Source organism: Sus scrofa, chromosome 7, assembly GCF_000003025.6.
Source record: "Sus scrofa isolate TJ Tabasco breed Duroc chromosome 7, Sscrofa11.1, whole genome shotgun sequence".
In the NCBI taxonomy this organism is placed as follows: Eukaryota; Metazoa; Chordata; class Mammalia; order Artiodactyla; family Suidae; genus Sus; species Sus scrofa.
The window spans coordinates 30,750,827-30,775,276 of record NC_010449.5 but is presented as its reverse complement, the minus strand read 5'-3'; the positions used below and the strand labels follow the sequence as shown (position 1 = coordinate 30,775,276).

At 43.1% G+C, this 24,450-nt stretch overlaps 1 protein-coding gene across 1 annotated transcript in view; it reads right to left on the bottom strand.

Moving 5' to 3' along the window:
* The window catches only part of UHRF1BP1 (UHRF1 binding protein 1), a 68,493-nt gene that overhangs the window by 24,682 nt on the left and 19,361 nt on the right, over window positions 1-24,450 (bottom strand). Inside the window, 7 exon segments of the mRNA XM_021098612.1 lie at window positions 149-347; window positions 1,009-1,179; window positions 1,612-1,752; window positions 2,040-2,229; window positions 10,224-10,315; window positions 11,502-11,540; window positions 11,642-11,804. Of these exon segments, the coding sequence (XP_020954271.1) occupies window positions 149-347; window positions 1,009-1,179; window positions 1,612-1,752; window positions 2,040-2,229; window positions 10,224-10,315; window positions 11,502-11,540; window positions 11,642-11,804 (995 nt within the window).

Genomic DNA, 24,450 nt, shown 5'->3' with positions numbered 1-24,450 from the left:
TAGCTGACAGAACTGCCAGAGGAGCACTGAGGCCCAAGGAAGCCAAAGTAGTCCAAAGAGTCTTGAAAAGAGCCTTCCATCCCCAGGCTTTGCCCAGAGCTGAAGGCACTGGTGGACCACCCCGCCCAGGCTCAGGCCTCATGGATACCTGGCTCTCGGGACTGGCTGTCATCACAAATGTGCAGGTCCAGGCGGGAGACGAGCAGATGGTAGGAGGACTCTTTCACATCAAATTTCTCAAAGTACTGGCTGAGGCAGCTGCTACTGCTGCTGCTGCTGCTGCTCCCCTGGCTGCCAGCAAACGCCGGGGCCCAGGACTGCTGGGCACTGGGAGCGGGTGGGGTGATCTACATGCAACAGAGAGAAAAACAAGAAGTCCAGGCCCACAGAGCCTCCTTGCTGGCCTTCTTGAAGCTTTAGTTCAGCCTGAAGAAAACCACAAACTGACAAGATGCCCCTTCATAACTGTTGACCTGGTAGCTCACTTAGGTCTGTCCCACACCGCAAAAAACCCAGTTATAATCAGTCTAATAACTGTAGGAGCACTGTTCTGAGATTAGAATTGCCTTCTAAGCCCTCAGCCCCCAAGACTTAGCTGAGAGATGCTAAAACACCTCCTCCAGAAAGTCTTCCCTAAATGCCCTCATTCAGTCCAGGGAGTTGGATGCCTCTTTGTGCTCTCAGGGCACAGGGTTTACTTCTATTAGAGCACTTATCACATCATATTGTAATAACTTGTTTATGGTCCCCATTTTAGGACAGAGAGAATTCCGAGGACAGGAACAAGAGGCTTTCCAGTGGCTAGCACCGTATACCTAAAACACTAGAGGTACCCAATGAATAGAATAAGTAAGTCAGATGCACGAGCAAAGCCTGTGCGCATCCAGAAGTGAATGACAAATTCCCCCAAATAAACCTAGTAAAGTCTAGACTCTACTGATGCAGGTATGAATTAGGTTCAGCCTCCCATCTCTCATCCCCACCAAGGGTAACTGTTTTGCCTCTAACCTGTGCAGGTTCAGGGGCCAGGCTCTTTCTCTGCTGGGCTGACTTCTCCATGGCCTCACTCAGTGACTCTGCATATTTCATCATAGCCTTGAGCTGTGAGTCAGTCAGCACCCAGAGCAGGTCATCCAACAGGAACATCAGCTTGGAGGCTATCACATTGCAATCTTTGGTCTGAAGGGGCCACAAAGAACACAGGGTTCCACGGCTGGTACCACTCCAACTCCTCACAGTGACTACTGCCCAACCAATTTCAAAGATGGCTCTTCAATCCCCAATTCATGAAAGTATCAAGCACTTTGGAGAGTCAATTTCTTATAAAACTGCTAAAGCTTTCTGTGAGAGACAGGAAGCAGCAATCATCAATTGTCGGCTGGCTATGTCTCTCTACATGTGGGTAAAAACGGTGGTTTCCAAAATCATAATGTCAGGGAGGTGGGAGTGTTCTCCCATCAGTGGATACAGTGCAACATTGAATTGCAGGCCCTCCCCTTTCAAATGTCATTCTAGGGGCCAAGAACATTCAGGAAGGAAGAAACACCCACTCCCAGGCTGTCCAGGAGAATCACAGATGGAAGTTTTCATGAGGTCAGGGAACACACTCACTCTTCTCTTAAGGGCTATTTGGATCCTGCCTTGGTTGGTAATAAGCCTCAGTGGAGTGGTGACTGGGTCCTGATCACCATTGTCTGTAGCATCTGCCTCAATTCGAAGTGTTTGCCAAGTGATCTCCTTAAATGTTAAAACCTAGGAGAGAGAGTAAAATCCCTTAATTCTGCGGATGAAATTAATTAAGAGGAAGGAAGTCCAAGAGAAAGAGAATAGCAAGGCAGAGACCCAGCATTCTCAGCTGGGACCGTCCCCGCAGAAGGCAGTGGATCAGAGATCCGTAACTGAGGAGAGGATGCAGCAGTAACCCTGGGGTTCCCAGGGATTCTCCGTGTGAGGAGATCCCCAAAGCAGAAACAATATCCTCTAAGAATCAGTCCTACTGTGAATTCCCCCTCCTCCCTGCCAGCAATGCAGGCTGTCACCTCTCCTCGACGGGGGTCAGTGATGCGGGTGAGGCGGAGGTCACTCTGCTGCCAGTTGGGGTTGACACTATAGCCCTGGAGCTGCCACAACTCAAAAGAAGCGTGGAAGGCCTTGGAGTGAATCTTGATGGTGATGGAATTGACGATGATGAACATCCCCTCCACCACCTTCTCGGCAAAGCCATACTCACTACAGCAAACGAGGGAGACCAATGTTCAGAGTCATACGAGACTTCATGCATACTCTTTATACTGGAAGACATCAGACAAGATTCTTTTTTTTTTTAATTTTTTTTTCCTTTTTAAGGGCCGCAGCATATGGAAATTCCCAGGCTAGGGGTCGAATCAGAGATACAGCTGCTGGCCTATACTACAGCCATAGCAATGCAGAATCCAAGCCAAGTCTGCAACCTACACCACAGCTGAGTGAGGCCAGAGATCGAACCCACATCTTCATGGATACTAGTCAGATTTGTTTCCATTGAGCTGCAATGGGAACTCCAGACAAGACTCTTAACGATGCCTGTTTGTTTGTTTTTTTTTTCTGTCTTTTTGTCTTTTCTAGGGCCACACCCGAGGCATATGGAGGATCCCAGGCTAGGGGTCCAGTCAGAGCTACAGCTGCTGGCCTACGCCAGAGCCACAGCAACGCCAGATCCAAGCCTCATCTGTGACCTACACCACAGCTCATGGCAATACCGGATTCTTAACCCACTGAGCAAGGCCAGGGATCAAACCCGAAACCTCATGTTTCCTAGTTGGATTTGTTTCCTTTGAACCATGACGGGAACTCCCAATGATGCCTGTTTTTGGGTGCTAGAACTATGGGTGATCTTCAAAAATTTCTCTCCTCCCATTGTTGCTTTGTTAAATTTTTTACATATCAAAAAATTTTTATGGAGTTCCCATTGTGGCTCAGTGGCAATGAACCCAACTAGTATTCATGAGGATGTGGGTTCTACCCTGGCCTCACTCAGTGGGTTAAGGATCCAGTATAGCCTTGAGCTGTAGGTTGCAGATGTGGCTTGGATCCTGTGTTGCTGTGGCTGTGGTGTAGGCTGGCAGCTGTAGCTGTGATTTGACCCCTAGCCTGGGAACGTCCATATGCCACAAATGAGGCCCTGAAAAGCAAAAAGCAAAAGAAAAAAAAATGACAATACAGTACTCTTTTTTGGTCATGCCTGTGGCATGCAAAAGTTCCTGGCCAGGGATCGAGCCCATGCCGCAGCAGTGGCAACACCAAATCCTTAACCCTCTGAAACAGCAGGGAACTCCTGGGATTGTTTACATATATATATATATATATATATATGTGTGTGTGTGTGTGTGTGTGTGTGTGTGTATTTATATATACATATATATTTCTGTGTATATATATATATATTTGTATATATAAATAAAGAATGGATAAAAGAAAAGAGTTGACCTGGAAACAGTATCCCTCCTGTTAGAAAGAATAAATTGAAAAATCTTTTCACAATCCTGAAATAAATATTTGAATATTGTCTGTGAGGAGAGAGGTAACTACAGAAACACTAGGTTTCTGTAATACCTTCAAAGACAGAACGTACTCTGTAAAAGTAGTGAAAAGAGGAAAGAAGTCCGGCTAGGTGAGCATGAGGTTTAATACTGTGACATCTGATCAAAAACAGTCCCATAGAGATTCAAATACACCCCAAAGAGCAAAGCTGAACTTCCCGGTGAGAAGTCAGGAACCTCTCAGGCAGGGAGAGGAACAAAGGCCATCCATCCTTAAAGTCCTTCAGGACATGGAAAACACAGATGCTCTTGACATACAGGGGAAACGGTTCTCATTAAAAGAGATAACAAGAAGGTCTGAGAATTACAAACTGAAATATTTATACATATATATATATTTCCAATTTATATCATAAAGGGCTAATATCTCTGATGTATAAAGAGTTTTTAAAAATGAGAAGAAAAATACCAAAAGATCAATAAAAATGGGACAAAACAGGGACAACTCGCAGAAAAATAAAAGCAAATAGATTTTAAACATAAAATGATGTTCAACTCCCTTATATATCAAAACTACACTGAGAAATATCTGATTTATGACAAAGGTGATAGTGCAGTAGGGAAAAGACTGTTTTTTCAATAATGGTGCATGGTCAGCTTGAGGCTATCCATAGAGAGAAAAAAATAATATTGACTTTTATCTTACAACAAACAAACAAACAAAAAACCAGTTTCAAGACTGACTGTAAATCTAAATGAGAAAGGTTCAATAATAAAGCTAAGACAATAAAGTTAGAAGAAAACACAGGAGAATATCTTCATCCCTTAAAATAGGAAAAAAGGAGTTTCCATCTTGGTGCAGTGGAAACGAATCCAACTAGGAACCATGAGGTTGCAGGTTCGATCCCTGGCTTCACTCAGTGGATTAAGAATCCGGCAGCTGTGAGCTGTGGTGTAGGTCGCAGACAAGCTCTGATCTGGCGTCACTGTGGCTATGGTGCAGGCTGGCAGCTGTAGCTCCAATTAGACCCCTAGCCTGGGAACCTCCATATGCCACGGGTACAGCCCTAAAAAGCAAAATAAAATAAAATGGGGAAAGAACCCTTAAATAAGACACAAAAACTGGCTAACCATAAAGGGAAAATTAAATATATAGAACTATGTTAGAATTAATAATTTCTGGTCAACAAAAAAAAATAACATTAGCAGTGATAGTGAACCCACGTAGCAGGAGAAGATATTTGTAATACATGTATATAACCAAGGACTCGTTCCTGAATATATAAAGAACTTCTAGAAATTAATGAGAAAAAGACAAATAACCCAAAAGATAAATGGGCAAAATACTTCAATGTTTTTTGAGAGAGGGTATTTGAAATTCTAATAAACCAATCACCAAAAAATGCAAATTAAAGAGTTTCCTGGGGCACAGCAGGTTAAGGTTCCAGCATTGTCACTGCTGTAGCTTGAGGTACTGCTGTGGCATGAGTTCGATCCCTGGCCCAGGAACTTCTGCATGCTGCAGGTGCAGCCTAAAGAAAAGAAAAGTTACAAAATAAAAGTATAATGTAGAGTTCCTGCTGTGGTTCAACAGTAACAAACGCAAATAATATCCATGAAGATGCAGGTTTGATCCCTGGCCTTGTTCAATGGGTTAAGGAGTGGGATGGGTTGGGAATCTGGGGTTAATAGATGCAAACTATTGCATTTGGAATGCATAAGCAATAAGATCCTGCTGTATAGCACTGGAAACTACATCTGGTCACTTATGATGGAGCATGGGGGAAGATAATGTTAGAAAAAGAATATATATATATGTATGTGTGGCTGGGTCATTTTGCTGTACAGTAGAAAACTGACAGAACACTGTAAACCTACTATAATGGAAAAAATAAAAATCATTTGGAAAAAGAGAAATATAGGAGTTCCCGTCGTGGCGCAGTGGTTAACGAATCTGACTAGGAACCATGAGGCTGCAGGTTCTATGCCTGGCCTTGCTCAGTGGGTTAAGGATCCTGTGTTGCTGTGAGCTGTGGTGTAGGTCGCAGACATGGCTCGATCTGGCGTTATTGTGGCTCTGGTATAGGCCAGTGGCTACAGCTCCGATTAGATCCCTAGCCTGGGAACCTCCATATGCCAAGGGAAGTGGCCCTAGGAAAGGTAAAAAGACCAAAAAAAAAAAAAAGAGAGAGAGGGAGAGAAATATTTCTCTAAGGTGCTGGACATTGTTGAGGAGTCCATACTAAAGCTGTTTCTTGGAGTCCCCATCGTGGCTCAGCAGTTAATAAAGCCGACTAGGATCCATGAGGATGTGGGTTCAATTCCTGCCCTCACTCAGTGGGTTAAGGATCTGGTGATATATTAGTGTATATACTAAAAACCAGTGAATTGCATACCTCAAAAGGATGATTTCTAAGCATGCGTTTTTTAAAATACGCTGGAAAAATACTAAGTGACTTATGTACAAGGTAATGTATTGCTACACTATTTGCAAGAGCAATAAATCTGTAATCAATTTAAATATCTGTCAAGAGAGAACTGGACATAAACTATGATGCCTCCACAAAATATACTGAGTATTTTACAGGTCAAAAGGAATAAGAAACATCTCTCTATATACTTCTATTAAGTGATCTCCAAGATATACTTTTCAAAGACAAAAGCAATATGAAAAGTGTTTAGGGTACACTTTTCTTTCTTTTATGTAAGAAAGAAAGTGGGGACAAAATAAATATACATATAACATACCTTGTCTTATAGTTTTAACTCTGGAACTATGTAATTTAACATAGTTAAAAAATAAATTTACAACAATTTAAAAATTAAAACCACACTGATATAAAACTCCTACGAGTTCTCATTGTGGCTCAGTGACTTAAGAACCTGCCTAGTGGGGAGTTCATGTCATGGCTCAGGGGTTAATGAACCCGACCAGTATCCATGAGGACTTGGGTTTGATCCCTGGCCTCGCTCAGTGGGTTAAGAAGAATCTGGTGTTGCCATGAGCTGTGGTGTAGGTCGCAGACGTGGCTTGGATCCCGAGTTGCTGTGGCTGTGGTGTAGGCCAGCAGCTGCAGCTTGATTCGACCCCAGCCTGGGAATCTCCATATGCTGCGGGTTCTGCCCTTAAAAAAAAAAAGAATAAGGGTTCGATCCCTGGCCTCCTTCAGTGGGGTTATGGATCCAATGTTGCTGCAAGCTGTGGTATAAGTCACAGATGCAGCTCGGATCCAGCATTGCTGTGGTTGTCGTGTAGGCTGGCAGCTGTGGCTCCAATTTGACCCCTAGCCTGGAAACTTCAATATGCCACAGGTGCAGCCCTAACGAGACAAAAATCAAACAAAAACCAAAAAACTTCCTAGAAGATAGCGTAAGAGAAAACCTAGATAACCCTGGGTATAGAGATTACATTTAAGATATAACACCAAAAGCACAATTCATGAAAGAAATAATAGATACACCAGACTTCATTAAAATTAAAAATCTGTGAGAGTTCTCATTGTGGCATAGCAGAAACGAATCTGACTAGGAACCATGAGGATGCGGGTTTAATCCCTGGCCTTGCTCAGTGGGTTAAGGATCTGGTGTTGCCGTGAGCTATGGTATAGGTTGAAGATGAAGCTCAGATCCCAAGTGGCTGTGGCTATGGCATAGGCCAGCAGCTGTAGCTCCGATTCGACCTTTAGCTTGAGAACTTCCATATCCGTGGGTGAGGCCATATAAAGCAATAAATAAATATATAAATAAATAAACAACTCAAAAAAAATTTTAAATGGACAAAAGACCTTAATAGATAATTTACCAAAGATGATATACAGATGGCAAATAAGTATATGTCTTACAAGCTCTACATCATCACATGTCATCAGGGAAATGCAAATTAGAAGTTATAGTACAATAAGATTGTACTATACCCCTATTAAAATGGCAAAAATCCACATCCCTGACAACATTTAATGCTGACAAGGATGTGGAGCAGCAGTAATTCTCTTTCATTGCTGGTAGGAAAGTAAAATGGTACAGCCACTCTGGGAGACAGTTTAGTGGTTTCATCAAAAAGCAAACATGCTCCTACCATGTGATGCAGCACTCATGCTCCTTTGTAGTTTCCCAAAGGAATTGAAAACTATGTCCACAAGAAAACCTACACGTGGATACTTATAGCAGCTTTAACCATAACTACCAAAATTTGGAAGCAACCAAGCTGCCATAACAGGTGAATGGATAAATTGTGGTACATCCAGACAATGGAATATTATTCAGCACTAAAAAAGAAATGAGCTATAGAGTTATAAAAGAGATGGAAGAACCTTAAATGCATATTACTCAGTGAAAGAAAACAGTTTAAAAAGATGGAATTATACTGTATGATTCTAACTTGTATGACATTCTGGAAAAGGAAAAGCATATGTTCTTGTTCTTTTTATGGGAGAATGACATTTAGAAACCATTGGGTCGAAGTTCCTGTCGTGGCTCAGTGGTTAACGAATCTGATTAGCAACCATGAGGACGTGGGTTCAATTCCTGGCCTCACTCAGTGGGTTAAGGATCTGGCATTGCCATGAGCTGTGGTGCTAGGTCGCAGACGTGGCTTGGATCTGGCATTGCTATAGGCTCGCAGCTGCAGCTCCCATTAGACCTCTAGCCTGGGAACCTCCATATGCCACTAGTGGGGGCCTAAAAATAAAAAAAGGAAGGAAGGAAGAAAGAGAAAGAAAGAAAGAAAGAAAGAAAAGAACCCCAAAGGACCAGTGGTCGCCAGGGTTTGGAGTGGGGAAAAAGATAAATAAGCAGAGCAGAAGGGATTTTTAGGGCAGTGAAAATACACTGTATGAGGAAGTTCCCTTGTGGCGAGTGGGTTAAGTATCCAGAGCTACTGCAGCTATGGCTCAGGTCGCAACTATGGCACCAGTTTGATCCTGGCTGGGGAATTTCCACATGCCATGGGCACAGCCAAAATAAATAAATAAGTAAAACTCAGTGTATGATAAGATCCTGGTGAATATATGTCACTATACATTTGTCCAAACCTAAAGAATGTACCACGAAGAGTGAACCTTAATGTAAACTATGGACTCTGTGTGATTACGAGGTATCAGTGTAGGTTCATCTACTGTAACAAATGTCCCACGCTGGTGGGGGTGTCAGTAATGGGGGAGGCTGTGCATGTGTGAGGGCAGGGGGTATGTGGGAAATCTCTGTGCCTTCCTCTAACACAACTGTTTAAACTTAAAACTGCTCTTTAAAAATATGTTTTGGAGTTCCCATCGTGGCTCAGCGGTTAACGAATCCGACTAGGAACCATGAGGTTGCGGGTTCGATCCCTAGCCTTGCTCAGTGGGTTAAGGATCCGGCGTTGCTGTGAGCTGTGGTGTAGGTTGCAGACGCAGCTCAGATCCCGCATTGCTGTGGCAGTGGTGTAGGCCGGTAGCTACAACTCCAATTTGGGGGTCTAAAATTGACTGATTTATAATTTGCTTTTCTTACCTAATTGCTGCACATTGTGGACATCTCACTGAAGCATTGTCAGTAAGATCTAGAGTCAGATCCTCATTCTAAAAGGTATAGTTTTTTTAATTAAAATTTTATATTGAAGTAAAGTTGATTTACAATATGTTAATTTCTGCTGTTCAGCAAAGTGTCTCGGTTATACCTATGTGTATATTCTTTTTCATATTCTTTTCCATCATGGTTTACCCCAGGGTATTGAGGAGTGCTCCCTGTGCTGTCCAGTAGGACCATGTTGTTTATCCATTCACCATATACTAGTTTGCACCTGCTAACCCCAAACTCCCAGTCCTCCCCTCCTCCTCACCCCCTTGGCAAACACAAATTTGTTCTCTATGTCTCTGAGTCTGTTTTTGTTTTACGGATAACTTGATTTGTATCGTATTTTATATTCCACATATAAATGACGTCCTGCAGGATTTGCCTAAGAAGCCTAGTATTCTGTTCCCTGTTTCCAGTGGGTTAAGGATCCGGCATTGCCGTGAGCTATGGTGTAGGTTGCAGACTTGGCTTGGATCCCGTGTTGCTGTGGCTCTGGCATAGGCTGGTGGCTATAGCTCCAATTAGACCCCTAGCCTGGGAACCTCCATATGCCGTGGGATCAGCCCAAGAAATGGCAAAAAGAACCCCCCCCAAAAAAAAAAAAAAATATATATATATATATATATATATATATATATGTTTTAAGGGGTTCCCATTATGGCAGTAACAAATCTAACTATTATCCATGAAGGATGCGGGTTTGATTCTCGACCCCGCTCAGTGGGTTAAGGATCTAGCATTGCTGGGAGCTGCAGTGTATGTCAAAGACCTGGCTTAGATTCAGCATTCTTGTGGCTGTGGCATAGGCCGGCAGCTGCAGCTCCAATTAAACCCCTAGCCCAGGAATTTCCATATGCCATAGGTGCAGCCCTAAAAAGAAAAAGAAGTTTTACTTTTTGGAGTTCCTGTCGTGGCTCAGTGGTAACAAACCCAGCTAGTATCCATGAGAATGCAGGTTCGATCCCTGGCCTACCTCAGTGGGCTAAGGATCTGGCGTTGCTGTAGTGTAGGCCAGCAGCTACAGCTCTGATTTGACCCCTAGCCTGGAAACTTCCATATGCTGTGAGTGTGGCTCTAAAAAGACCAAAAAAAAAAGTTTTTGTTTTTTAACTAAAAGGGGATCTGGACCAGTTAATATGACCCAAGGCAACTAACCTCTGTCCTGAAGCAAGGGCGATAGGAGACTGCCCATTGGGGTGCCGAGGTTCCTCACATGTCTTCATCTCCACTTCTACCTTGTCCAGACACTGAAACAAAAGCCATGGAGAGTTAATAAGCATCTGCACAAAAACCCACACAGCACAGACTGTATCCTATCCATCTCTGTGCTCCAATACCTAGGAAAGTGCTGTGCCCACAGTGGAAAGACAGTAACTGTTTTTGTGGGGTTTTTTTGTCTTTTCAGGGTTGCACTAGTGGCATATGGAGGTTCCCCAGGCTGGGGGCTGAATGGGAGCTGTAGCTGCTGGCCTACACCACAGCCACAGCAACTCGGGATCCAAGCCTTGTCTGTGACCTACACCACAGCTCACGGCAACGCCAGATCCTTAACCCACTCAGTGAGGCCAGGGATCAAACCTGAGTCCTCTTGGATACTAGTCGGGTTCATTACTGCTGATCCACACCGGGGAACTACAGATAATAACTGTTGAGTGAATGAATGAACGAACTGAATTGCAAAAGAGAGGCCTCATCTTCCCCCCTTCCATTTCCATTAGCAGCAGAACCCCTTGACATGCATGGGATTAGCTCATAGCAGAAAATGAAAACAAACCAAGTTACAGAGAGGTAACTATTCCTGGGGACTCCAGTGTTTGGGATAAAGACATGTATCAGGAGTTCCTTTCATGGCCTCGCTCAGTGGGTTAAGGATCTGGCGTTGCCGTGAGCTGTGCTTTAGGTTGCAGATGCGGCTCAGATCCTGAATTGCTGTGGCTGTAGTGTAGGCCGGCAGCTGCAGCTCCAATTCAACCCCTAGCTTGGGAACTTCCATATGCCACACGTTCTGCCCTCAAAAGCAAAAAAAAAAAAAAGGTCATGTATCATTTAGTTCCTAAAGGGCTTTCAGCAGATAATCACCCAACAGTCCACATGACCAAAACTGCTAATCTTTCCTCTGTCACGAATCCAAAACAAATGTAAAGGTAGAACCTGGGCAGCAAAACTTGTTACAAAAAGCAAAAATCAAAACAAAACAAAACCAACTCAGACATCATAGTCTTGTGTCTCAGTGCTAATTGCTACACTGCACAGTAGTTCCAGGAAAAAGCCCAGACAACAGTCACTCTGTCTCCGAGAGCAGCTCGCCCGCCTGACAGAAGCACCCAAACTCCCAAAAGGGACGGCCTACAGGACTCCTCCCCGTCTTAGGTCTTTTAAAACCTCGCCCTGGCTATCCCCACTGGATTACTTGAAATCAAGAAAGGCCATTACCAAGCAAATTGGGTGTGTCTTCAACTTTGTCCATTGGATCTGCAAGAGGAAAGCAAAGACTCAGGGTTGTGGGAGCCACCCCTCAGGAAGGTGGGCCCACTGGCCAAGGAGAGCAACAGCAGCCTGACCCGCTTTCTCACCCGGATGGAGGCCCTGTTGCAGTAGACCCGAGTGATGGCTAACCAGGTGGGAAGCTCCAGCACATTCTGGAGAACCTCTTCATCCAGCTCCAGGTTGGTCAGCTGACCCTCCCCTTTCAGGGTGCTCAAGTTAATTTTGTCCGGGGAAAGATTCTTGGTGAACCTGAAAGAGTGATGATAAGAAGCTATTATTTCCATGGAAATCTGTAAGTGGGCATTATAACCAACAACACTTCTCGATTTGGAGAAAAGAGAAAATTGAGGAACAAATGTGCTCTAGTGACCACACAGCCTCTACGCCATGTAAAATGTCAGGTGAAACATATGCTGTCATGACTGTCATCTTTCTGCTAAAGAACCTACAATGGGGATTCTGGAAAGATGGTTATAGCAGTAGCAACACAGCCTTTAGTATTTCTGAATCCCCACATAAAAACAGCATCTACAGGAGTTCCCATTGTGGCTCAGTGGGTTAAGGATTCAGCATTGCTGTAAGATGAGGCTTGGATCCCTTGTTGCTGTAGCTGTGGTGTAGGCTGGCAGCCATAGTTTCTATTCAATCCCTAACCTGGGAACTTCCATATGCTGCAGGTGCAGCCCTATTAAGAAAAAGAAAAAAAAAAAAAACCTAGCAACTAGAAAGCAACTTAAAAACCCATGGATAACATTTAAAACAAAACTAGGAGTTCTTGTTGTGGTACAGTGGGTTAAGGATCCAGCGTTTTCACAGCTGTGGCTTGGATTCGATCCCTGGCCGGGAACTTCGGTATGCCGAAGGTGCAGCCATAAAATTAAAAAACAAAAAACTAGATGATAGAGAGTCTTTATAAAATCCCTATATACAAGCAGGAAGGGGAAAAAAGTATCAACAGCCAAAAGACATGAGTGCCATAAGCAGCTGTGCAGATCAACACAGAGGAAAACAACAGAGCATCTGACCAGAGAACAGAAGAATCCTAAGATAACCAAGTACTCAATGAAAAGCAATGTTGGCCAACAGAGAATAGCAACCAAAACTGGAGGGGGTCTTATCCACTGCAAAGGGCCCAAAGGGGCTGACACAGTCTAACTCTATTAACTCACAGAACTAACCAAGGCTCCTTCCTAGGACAGGGTGCCCACACTGAGAAGAAATTGCTGGAAGAGGAATCCAAACTGAGCGAAACAGAAATGTAGAAGAGAGTTGGAGTTCCTGTTGTGGTGCAGCCGAAACAAATCCGACTAGTAACCATGAAGTTGAGGATTCGATCCCTGACCTCACTCAGTGGGCTAAGGATCTGGCATTGCCATGAGCTGTAGTGTACGTCGCCGATGCGGCTCGGATCTGGCATTGCTGTGGCTGGCAGCTGTAGCTCCAGCCCCTAGCCTGGGAAGTTCCATATGCCACATGTGCGGCACCAAAAAGAAAAAAAGAAAAAGAGAGTTCCCTGGTAGCTCAGTGGGTTAAGGATCTGGCTTTGTCACTGCTTTGGCATGAGTTGCTGCTGTGGCGGGGGTCTGATCCCTGGCTCAGGAACTTTCGCATACTACAGGTGCAGCCAAAAAAGAAAAAGGAGAAGAAGAAATGAAGAAAAGAGATGGTGCAAATAAAAGTGGGTCAAGGAATGGTAACAGACCAGGACATCTCAGAAAGTAGGCCACTGTATTTTTTTACTACTACTTGAAACAACAGTTGAGAGGGCTCTACAAGGTTAGAATATAAAACAGTAACAGGCTGATTACAGGCTTGTTACGTAGGGTAAAGTGAAGCCCCAGACCTTTACACATACCTTTACTGATGTGATAAAAGAACACACAACCCCCAATAACATTGCCAAAGGGACTGAACCTGAATCTCATTGTGCTACTGAGTCCAGTTGCTAATGTGCAGGAAACACAGAAAACAGAGGAAAACCGAACTGCACCTTATGTATGCAATCAGCAAAATCCAGATCATGGGAAACTATACAGGTCAAGTGGCTTGGACATAAACAATTCACACAGGCTCCAGTCTTCTCACTATTACACACTCATTGTCTCCAGCTGGTTCCCATGCTCTTGCCACTCATGCCCTTTCCTGGAACATCCTCATAATGATTTGCCATTCAAGGCACAACTCACTCACTAAGGCTTTCTTTCCCTAACTGCTGCAGCTCACATTAAACTCTCACCTCCTACATCCCTGGAATCTGCACACACACCTAAGTCATAATCAGAGAGGGTCTTAGGATGTTCTCAATGTCTTAGGATGTTCCCCTGCGCACTAGATGTTAAGCTAACTTTGAGGTCAGGGGCTTGGTCGTAGCTATTCCTCCTGATCAAAATAATTACCTGACAGATGCTGGGCCTATGTACGTCTTAGGTAACTGCCCTGCTGACCGACTACTCCCAGCTCCCTTTCTGCATCTTTTCAGCTGGATCAAGGCTGGTTCCTCGTAGTATAACCCTCTCCCCTGTTTGACAAATTGTCTAGATGAATCTCATCCCTGTAATTTCTCCCTGTTGTTGCCTCTCATAATCTATTTTCTACCCCAGTAATGAATTCTATTTGTCCATTCAGCCATAACTATACTTAACCCTTACATATATTAGATGCTAATAGTTAACTTCAGGGGCACATGTTGCTGACCAACGTTTTTTCCCACATATATCCTTTCCTTTCACTTCTGATTTTCCCTGGGGCATAAGATCACGGTGCAAGGGTTTCATCTTTACTATTTTCTCCCACAGTGCCTAATATGATGCCTAATGTGCCTAATATGTGAAAGGTTCTGTACCTTTTTTCTTTTTCTTTTTTTTTTTTTTTTTTGCTTTTTAGTGCTACACCTGCAGCATATGGAAGTTCCCAGGATAGGGGTCAAATTGGAGCTACAGCTGCCAGCCTACACAACAGCCACAGCAACACAGGATCCGAGCCTGAATCTTGGACCTACACCACAGCTCACAGCCACACCAGATCCCCGACTCATTGAGCGAGGCCAGGGATTGAACCCACATCCTCATGGATACTAGTCGGATTCATTTCTGCTGTGCCACAATGGGAACTCCCTGTAACAATTTTTTAAATGATGGTAAAAAAATTTTTTTTAGAAATTTATGAAATACAGGAGTTCTCATCGTGGCACAGTGGTTAACAAATCCGACTAGGAACCATGAGGTTTCAGGTTCGATCCCTGGCCTTGCTCAGTGGGTTAAGGATCCGGCGTTGCTGTGAGCTGTGGCGTAGGTTGCAGATGAGGCTCGGATCCCATGTTGCTGTGGCTCTGGTGTAGGCCAGCGGCTATAGCTGTGATTCGACCCCTCACCTGGGAACCTCCATATGGCGTGGGATCGGCCCTAGAAAAGGCAAAAAGACAAAAAAAAAAAAAAAAGTAATTTATAAAATACAAAACAGTACTATATGATATTGAGAGATAGGTAGGAAAACGCTGGCATGATAACAACAAATTCAGGACAGTGCATATCTGTGGAACGAGGGGTGTGGTCCATAGGAAGTTTCCCCGGTATGGACAATGCTTATTTCTCACATTGAGGGGTGACTGTATGGCTATTCATTATATTACTCGCTAAGCCCTTTTTGTTTTTTTTTTTTTTTTTTTTTTTTTTTTTGTCTCTTTAGGGCCACACCCATGGCATATGGAAATTCCCAGGCTAGGGGTTGAATAGGAGCTGTAGCTGCCAGCCTATACCACAGCCACAGCAACGTGGGATCTGAGCCACATTTTCAACCTAACCACAGCTCACAGCAATGCCAGATCCTTAACTGACTGAGCGAGACCAGGGAGCAAACCTGTATCCTCATGGATACTAGTTGGGTTTGTTAACCACTGAGCCAAGACGGGAACTCCAATATAATAGTTTTGAGGACTATATGTCACCTCTCCTCCAAACAAATCTGATAAGACCCCACCTCCCTACCCCCATTGAGAGTCATGCTAGCAGTGAGCCACAGTCAGAGATGGGAATAAGGAGCCCCTCGATATGCAAGAGCAGGAAGAAAGGGTGAGAATCATTAGATAAGCTAGTTTTCCTTATGATAAAAACCTATTTTCAAGAAAAGAAAGTGATAGGGACTTTTTTCAAGTATGTTGCTCTCTGGAGAAAAAGGAACATATTTCAAATAAAATGAAACAGTCAAAAGTAAGTTATACCACTTAACTAACACTGACATTCTCAGAGTGACCATACTACATAGGTACCATATATATAATTCCTATATTGTGTTCCATGCAAAATCTAACTCTATTTACAGCTCCATATAAAATAAATGTCATTTTTCAAGCCTTGAAAAAATAAAAAAGTATAAGACTGTTACATTTCATCCTAACCGTGCCAGTATTTAGGAGGATGTGTCTCAAACTGGTCCTTGGATCACAAAGGAGGACTCACTTTGGTGTGTCTATTTTAACATGCGGATTACTGGGCCAGACCCCAGGTAATGCTGACTCACAGTGGGGAGGGGGAAGGAATCTACATGTTTAACATACTCCAGGTGATTCTTCTTTTCTCTAAAGTTGGAGAAAGGTTTAATTGGAGGTTTCGGTTAACAAGTTAAGATGATTCAAGGAATGGAAAATGAAAGTCTGTAGACGGAAAAGAAATGCATAAACTCATTCTTCAAGAACAAAGTTTTCAACTTCTAGTCTTATTATAGCTTGGTGGTTAAGAGCACAGGCTTCAGAGTTAGACATGAGCTCAAAACCTGGCTCTCTCCCTTACTAATGTTGTGACTACGCAAACTGTTCAACCAAGTTTACGGGGCCATCGGGATTAAAGAGCTAACATACATTAAATACTTGGCACATATTAAGTGCTCAATGATTAGTAATCATCATTATTTCTAGATTGCATTGCTCTCTCCCTTTAGAAAAGGCTTAAATCATTATCTTTAAATGGTGCTCCCTTGTGGGCTTTGAATCCAGCTTTGTCGCTGCGGCAGCTTAGGTCACTTCTGTAGCGCCAGTAGGATCCCTAGCCAAGGAACTTCCACATGCAGCAGGTGCAGCCGAAAAACAAAAACAAAAACTTGTTATCTTTAAAAAAAAAAAAGTTTAGGAGGCTTAGATTATTATTCTAGGACTCAGGTTGTCTTCAAGAGAGACCCCTCAGATCTACCTTTCTACCTCAATGCATCATCCTCTGTTCCTACTATGCCTTTTTTTCTGGCCAGGCCTCAGCATGTGGAAGTTCCTGGGCCAGTGATCAAACCTGTGCCACAGCAGATGACAATGCCAAATCCTTAACCACTAGGCCACAGGGAACTCCCCACTATGCCTATTTCTTTCTTTCCTTTCTTCCCTCCTTCCTTCCTTTCTTTCGGCTATGCCTGACGCATGTGGAAGCCCCTTGGCTAGGGATCGAATCCACACCACAGCAGTGACCCCAGCTGCTATACTGACAACACGGGATCCTTAACCTGCCATGCCACAAGGGAATTCCCCCCACTATGCCTATGTCTATTCTTTCCACCTGAGTATCTAGAAACTGAAAACTGAACAAAGTTAAAATGGGATTAATGTGGAGTCCCCATAATGGGACAGCAAGAATGAATCCAACTAGGAACCATGAGGTTGCCAGTTTGATCCCTGGCCTCGCTCAGTGGGTTAAGGATCTGGTGTTGCCGTGAGCTGTAGTGTAGGTCACAGATGTGGCTCAGATCTGATGTTGATATGGCATAGACCAGCAGGTGCAGCTCCAATTCAACCCTTGCCTGGGAACCTCCATATGCTGTGGGTTTGGCCCTAAAAAACAAACTAACATAAAAAAAAACAAAAAACACTGAATTGGTGTTCCCCAGAAAGGCTTCCCATTATATCTCACTCTGGCTCCAGGAACAGATTTTCACCCCTTGTCCCTCTAATACTAATGGGTCACTAGAGAACAACCACAGACAGGGAACGAAATTATAAGTAAAGCTAGTCAAAGTCCAACTTGTAAAGGCAGGTCAACCATCTGAAAACAACAGGGCTATAGTTTGTTACTAGCAGAGTCTATGGCATTTGCAGCCATGTCATCTGGCAAATGACAACACTGACTTCTTCAGGACAGTTCTGTGGAGAGAATTCTGTGCCCCACTTTATCCTGACAGTAACCAGGTAGCCTTATGTTTCTGATGGTCATGGAAATGACTGCAAGGGTGTGAACACCAGCCAGCCAGGACTGGGACTAACCTCAGTAGGGACCGCTCAGCAGCCTGCTGGCACACTGCCCCTGTCAACTGCACTAACAGAGGAACAATCAGAAAAGCACAAAACCCAGAAGGACCTGTCTTCCTACCTCAAAGTTGATAAGGCCCCAGATGGTAAGTAATCATTCGTATTTTCAGGTAGTACACAGAAGAATAACAAGTGGGAAGGTAAACTTCATTTTATGATACAATTTTAACTTATAAGAGTAGAGAATCTCTATACAGAGATTACTTGCTTCAACCTCTATCTACTCATACAATCCCTCTTCCCTGTTGTCCCAGACATTGTTAATCTGCCTGGACATACAGGAATGATGATTTAACATCTTTTTCTAGGCCACCGCTGAAAATGGAGCTTCAAATAATTGTATGTCCTTTTACCCTATAGGCTAGGCTGTATCGATGTCCTTTGGTGAAATAAGAAAGTGTCATTTGAAAACATAATTAATTTGGTACACCACACATGGGGATAAACCTCATTCTCTGACTTAAGACTAGCAGAAAACCAAGCTACTAATGTTAATGATAACATTTTATTTTGTACCAGGAATTGAACCAAGGAAGTTAAACATATTATCTCAATTAGCCTTCATAATACCTCATATGAAGTATGCATCACTACCCCCCTTTTATTTCGTATTATTATTTTTTAAATAATGCTGAATTTGATCCCTGGCCTCACTCAGAGGGTTAAGGATCCTGCATTGCTGTGACCTGTGGTGTAGACTGCACATGCAGCTTGGATCTGGCATTGCTATGGCTGTAGTGTAGGCCGGGATCTGCAGCCCAGGAACTACCATATGCCTCCAGTGTGGCCGTAAAAAGAAAAAAAAAGTTGTGTTCCTCCCCAATACACCTGGAACAGAATGAATTTATAAGCAATTTCAGAAATGGTTGGATGAAAAATGTATCTATATGTATAACTGAGTCATTTTGCACAGCAGAAATTGGTACAACACTGTCAATCAAGTATACTTTTTTTTTTGGGGGGGGGGAGCTGCACCCTCGGCATATGGAGATTCCCAGGCTAGGGGTCAAATTGGAGCTACAGCTGCCAGCCTACACCACAGGCACAGCAACGCCAGATCTGAGCTGCATCTGTGACCTACACCACAGCTCATGGCAATGCTGCTTCCTTAACCCACTGAGCAAGGCCACGGATTGAACCTGCAACCTAATGGTTCCTAGTCAGGTTCATTTCCGCTGCACCACGATGGGAACACCTACTTTTTTATTTAAAATAAGGAATAAAATAAAAAGAAATGGTTGGAGGACATCCTTCCCCTTTTTACAACCTACTATAGACTGCTTAACCTGTATAAGAAGAATAAATCAAAATCTGGGGGTAGGAGTTCCTGTCATGGCTCAGTGGTTAACGAATCCAACTAGGAACCATGAGGTTGCGGGTTTGATCCCTGGACTCGCTCAGTGGGTTAAGGATCCGGCACTGCTGTGAGCTGTGGTGTAGGTTGCAGGTGCAGCTCTGATCCAGTGTTGCTGTGGCTGTGGCATAAGCTGGCGGCTACAGCTCCAATGGGATCCCTAGCCTGGGAAACTTCATATGCCATTGGTGCAGCCCTAAGAGGACAAAAAAAAAAAAAAAAAAATCTGGGGGCAGATGGAGTTCTCTGGTGGCACAACGGGTTAAGGATCTGGTGTTGTCACTGTAGTGGCTTTAGTCCCTGCTATGGCATGGGTTTGCTCTCTGGTCTGGGAACTTCCACAAGCCGCAGGTACAGCCAAAACGAGGAGGGGGTGGGGTAAGAGTTACAGTTTAACTCCATCAAAAACCTTTCTGGAGTTCCCGTCGTGGCGCAGTGGTTAACGAATCCAACTAGGAACGATGAGGTTGCGGGTTTGGTCCCTGCCCTTGCTCAGTGGGTTAAGGATCCGGCGTTGCCATGAGCTGTGGTGTAGGTTGCAGACTCGGCTTGGATCCCGCGTTGCTGTGGCTCTGGCATAGGCCCGTGGCTATAGCTCCGATTGGACCTCTAGCCTGGGAACCTCCATATGCTGCGGAAGTGGCCCAAGAAATAGCAAAAAGACAAAAAAAAAATAACAAAAAAAAACCCTTTCTGCATTTCACCAATCCAATCAGACTAATAAAATCTTTCTTAAGTATGCCCAGAGCTAATCTACCACCATTCCAGCACTAACGCCCAGTCTTTACCAAGAACCCTGACAAGAGATCACAGAGGTCACTGCCATCAGCTCTAAGATCAAATATGCAAGTAAGTAATTCACAAGAACTGAACAGCACTAAACGGCCAAGAGTGCTCTAATTATTCTCTAAGGGCTGCTGATGGTACAGGCAGATCTTCTGGGCCACCATGGACTGTTCTCCCACAGCAGTAATAATAATATAATGTACATTTGCTTTTTCATTTATCAATTTACTTTTAGGAGTCAACAAAAAAAATGGATAAGCTAGTTAGTTAGTTAGTTGTTTTTTAGGGCCATACCCGCAGCATATGGAAGTTCCCAGGCTAGGGGTCAAATCAGAGCTGCAGCCACAGGCCTATGCTATAGACACAGCAACGCAGGATCCGAGTTGCGTCTGTGACCTGCACCACAGCTCACAGCAATGCTGGATCCTTAACCCACTGAGAGGGGCTAGGAATTGAACCTGCATCCCCATGTATACTAGTTGGATTCATTAATGCTGAGTCACAACGGGAACTCCATGATATAACCTTTTTAGCTTCTCAGAAATGCAGTATGAATTCTAAGAATTCTTCAACGTGTTTTTGTCTGTATTTATCATAATAACAAAGACTAGGTTAAAACATGATCCCTGGGGCCAGTTGTTGTGGGGGAGGTTTATGGAGGTTTGCTTAACCAAGGAAACCACTGTGATCTGAGATCTAATCTGAAAGCACCCAACAATTCCTGGCACGAATTTCATTCGGTATTTGTGCTCCTAATTGAGGATGATATCACTGAATCCAAGGGTGGCTGAAAAGGCTAATGGCAACCTGCTATTTATTCCACTTCAAGAATGTGGGAAAACATTTTCTAGCCATCTGTTACTGTTACTGAGCATAGAAGCTAAGATGCAACCAAGTTGGAAAAACAGATTTTGATCGGGTTTCACTTCTACCAGAGGATTGCAATCTGCCAGAGACAACAGAGAAAGGCTCTCAGACATCTTTGTGAAAATGTAGCACAATGTTGGGGAGTGAGAATTCTAGATGTGCAGATTCATAGACTTTCAGAGCTAGAAGGGATCTTAAATAATCACTCAGTCCAAATCTGTAATTTGCAAATGGCCAAAGTTAAATGACTTGCACGAGAGTCAGAGTAAAGCTCGAACTAATTCAATGGCAGAAATGGGGCTTAACCCAGCTTTCATTATACTCGCTCACTACCCTGCACCCTGTAATTCAGTACCTTTATTGTGAATAACAGAATCAATAAATTGTAATAATCAGCCTGCTTCAAACCCCACAGAAACTGAACCCACATAGAAGAAGTAAATGTCTGCAAATACACTTTGCTCCCTTCACTGTTGTTGTTTTTTTTTTTTTTTTTCCTGCTAAGGGGATCACAGCCCAGGCCTTGGCTTCTAAGCTTCCTACCCAAGTCTGCATCAGAGTATTTTCACTGACCAGCCACACCACAGACTTCTAGTAAATCCTTTAAGCAAAGATGTAACCCAATGCTGAAGTAACTGATTTAGACCCAAGACCCCAAAATTATCTCAACAAAACACCTCAAGCATTAAAGTAGCTAACATTATTCCATCCTGATAACCTTCTGGAATATGCCATTCAGTCTTAGAGGTTTGCTATTTGGTTTTGCTCTCAAAACTTCTGCATGATTTGAGATCCCACTGTGGCTCAGTGGTTAATGAACCCAACTAGTATCCATGAGGATGTGGGTTCGATCTTTGGGTTGAGGATCTGGCATCGCCATGAGCTGCGGTGTAGTTTGCAGATGCAGCTCAGATCCCACATTGCTGTGGCTGTGGTGTAGGCCAGCCACTAGAGCCCCAATTCGACCCTTAGCCTGGGAACCTCCCTATGCAACAGTGCGGCCCTAAAAAGACAAAACCCAAAAAACTTTTGCATGATCAGATACCTGACTCTGTCTAGATGTTTGTTGTTCACAATATTGGGTTTAACTTTTTTTGTGTGAAGTGTAATTATATAGAGTGACTTATTTCTGAACTCTCTATTTTCTTCCACCGATTCATTTACCCTTATGCCAATACCCCACTCTATTACTAAAGCCTTGTTTTATTTTATTTTTTCTTTTTATGGCTGCACCCTTTGGCAAATGGAAGTTTCCAGGTCAGGGACTGAATCCAAGCTGCAGGTGCAACTCAATCCACAGCTGTGGCAATGTGCATCCTTTAACACACTGCACTGGGGATCGAATCCACACCTCCAAAGTGACCCCAGCCACCACAGTCGGATTCTTTTATTTTTTTCCTCCTTTTTTTTGTATTTTTTTAAACGATAGTTCATTTACAGTGTTGTCCCAATTTCTGCTGTACACATATATTCATTCTTTTTCTATCATCCTCCATCATGTTCTATCTCAAGAGATTGACACAGTTCCCTGTGCTATAGAGAAGGACCCCATTGTTTATCCATTCTAAATGGAATAGTTTGCATCTACTAACCCTAAACTCCCAGTCCATCCCACTCCCTCCTCCCTCCCCCTTGGCAACCACAAGTCTGTTCTCCATGTCTGAGTCTGTTTCTGTTCTATAGATAGGTTCATTTGTGCCATATTTTAGATTTCATATATCAGTGATATCATATGATATTTGCCTCTTTTCAGACTTTCTTCATTTAGTATGAGAATAACTAGTTGCATCCATGTTGCTGCAAATGGCATTATTTCATTCACTTTTATGGCTGAGTAGTATTCCATTGTGTATACGCACCACATCTTAATCCATTCATCTGCCAATAGGCATTTAGATTGTTTCCACATCTTGGCTATCATGAATAGTGCTGACATCAACATATGAGTGTGTGTATCTTTCTGAATTACAGTTTTGTCCAAATATATGCCCAAGAACGGGATTGCTGGATCATGTGGTAGTTCTATAGTTTTTTGAGGTACCTCCATACTGTTTTCCATAGTGGTTGTACCAATTTACATTCCCACCAACGGTAGGAGGCTTCCCTTTTCTCCACACCCTCTCCAGCATTTTTCATTTGTAAACTTATTAATGATAGCCTCTCTGACCAGTGTAAGGAGGTCCCTTATTGTAGTTTTGGTTTGCATTTCTGTAATAATTAGTGATGTTGAACATTTTTCATGTGCCACTGGCCACCCGTATATCTTCTGCCCATTTTTTGAATGGGTTGTTTTTGTTGTCATTGTTGAGTTGTATGAGTTGTGTATTTTGGAGAAAAGCCCCTGTTGGTTGCAATGTTTGCGACTATTTTCTCCCATTCCGTAGACTGTCTTTTTGCTTTTTTTATGGTTTTCTTTGCTGTGCCGAAGCTTGTAAGCTTGATTAGGTCCCATTTATTTATTTTTGTTTTTATTTCTATTGCTTTGGGAGACTGACCTAAAAAAAACATTTGTACTGGGCCGGGGGCGGGAGGGAAAAATAGTAAACATTTATACAGTTCATGTCAAAGAATGTTTCACTTATGTTCTCTTCTAGGAGTTTTATGGTGTCTTGTCTCATGTTTAAGTTTTTAAGCCATTTTGAGTTTACTTTTGTGCCTGGTGTGAGGGTGTGCAGTCAGATTCTTAACCCACAGCACCATGGCAGGAACTCATTTTATTTATTTATTTATTTATTTATTTATTTATTTATTGTTATATTTTTAGGGCCACACCTGTGGTGTATGGAAATTCCCAGGCTAGAGGTCAAATTGGAGCTGTAGCTGCCGGCCTACACCACAGCCACAGCAAGACTGGATCTGAGCCACATCTGCAACCTACACCACAGCTCACAGCAATGCCAGATCCTAACCCACTGAGCAAGGCCAGGGATCAAAACTGTGTCCTCATGGATACTAGTCAGATTCATTTCTGCTGAGCCATGACAGGAACTCCCATTTCCATATAAAAGTTTTAATTAACCTACCAATTTCTTTAGGAAAAAATAGTAAAGCACCTGCTGAAATTCTGAACGGGATTGCATTGACTCTATAGCTCAATTTAGGGAGACCTGAGATAACAGAAATGAGTCAGCTTATCCTTGAACATGGTACACATTCTAAGTATGGCGTATTTATTTAGGTCTTCTTTCACCTCTCCCAGCAATGTTTTATAATTTTCAGTGTATCTCTTTTCTTTATTTCTGTATACTTAATGTTTTGACACTATTGTAAAGGATATTTTTAAATCTTTTTCTAGTTATTTGTTGCTAGAATATAAGTGATATTTTTACATTGACTTTGTATCCTGCACCCTTACTAAACTCAGTTATTAGCTCTAGAAGTTGTTTTGTAGATTCCTTAGGATTTTCTTTTTCTTTTTCTTTTTTTTCTTTTTAGGGTCACACGTGTGGCATATGGAAGATCCCAGGCTAGGGGTCAAACTGAAATTACAGCTGCCAGCCTACACCACAGCCATAGCAATGCTTGATCTGAGCTGCATCTTGGACCTACAGCACAACTCATGGAAACGCCCAATCCTTAATCCACAGAGCAGGGCTAGGGATCGAACC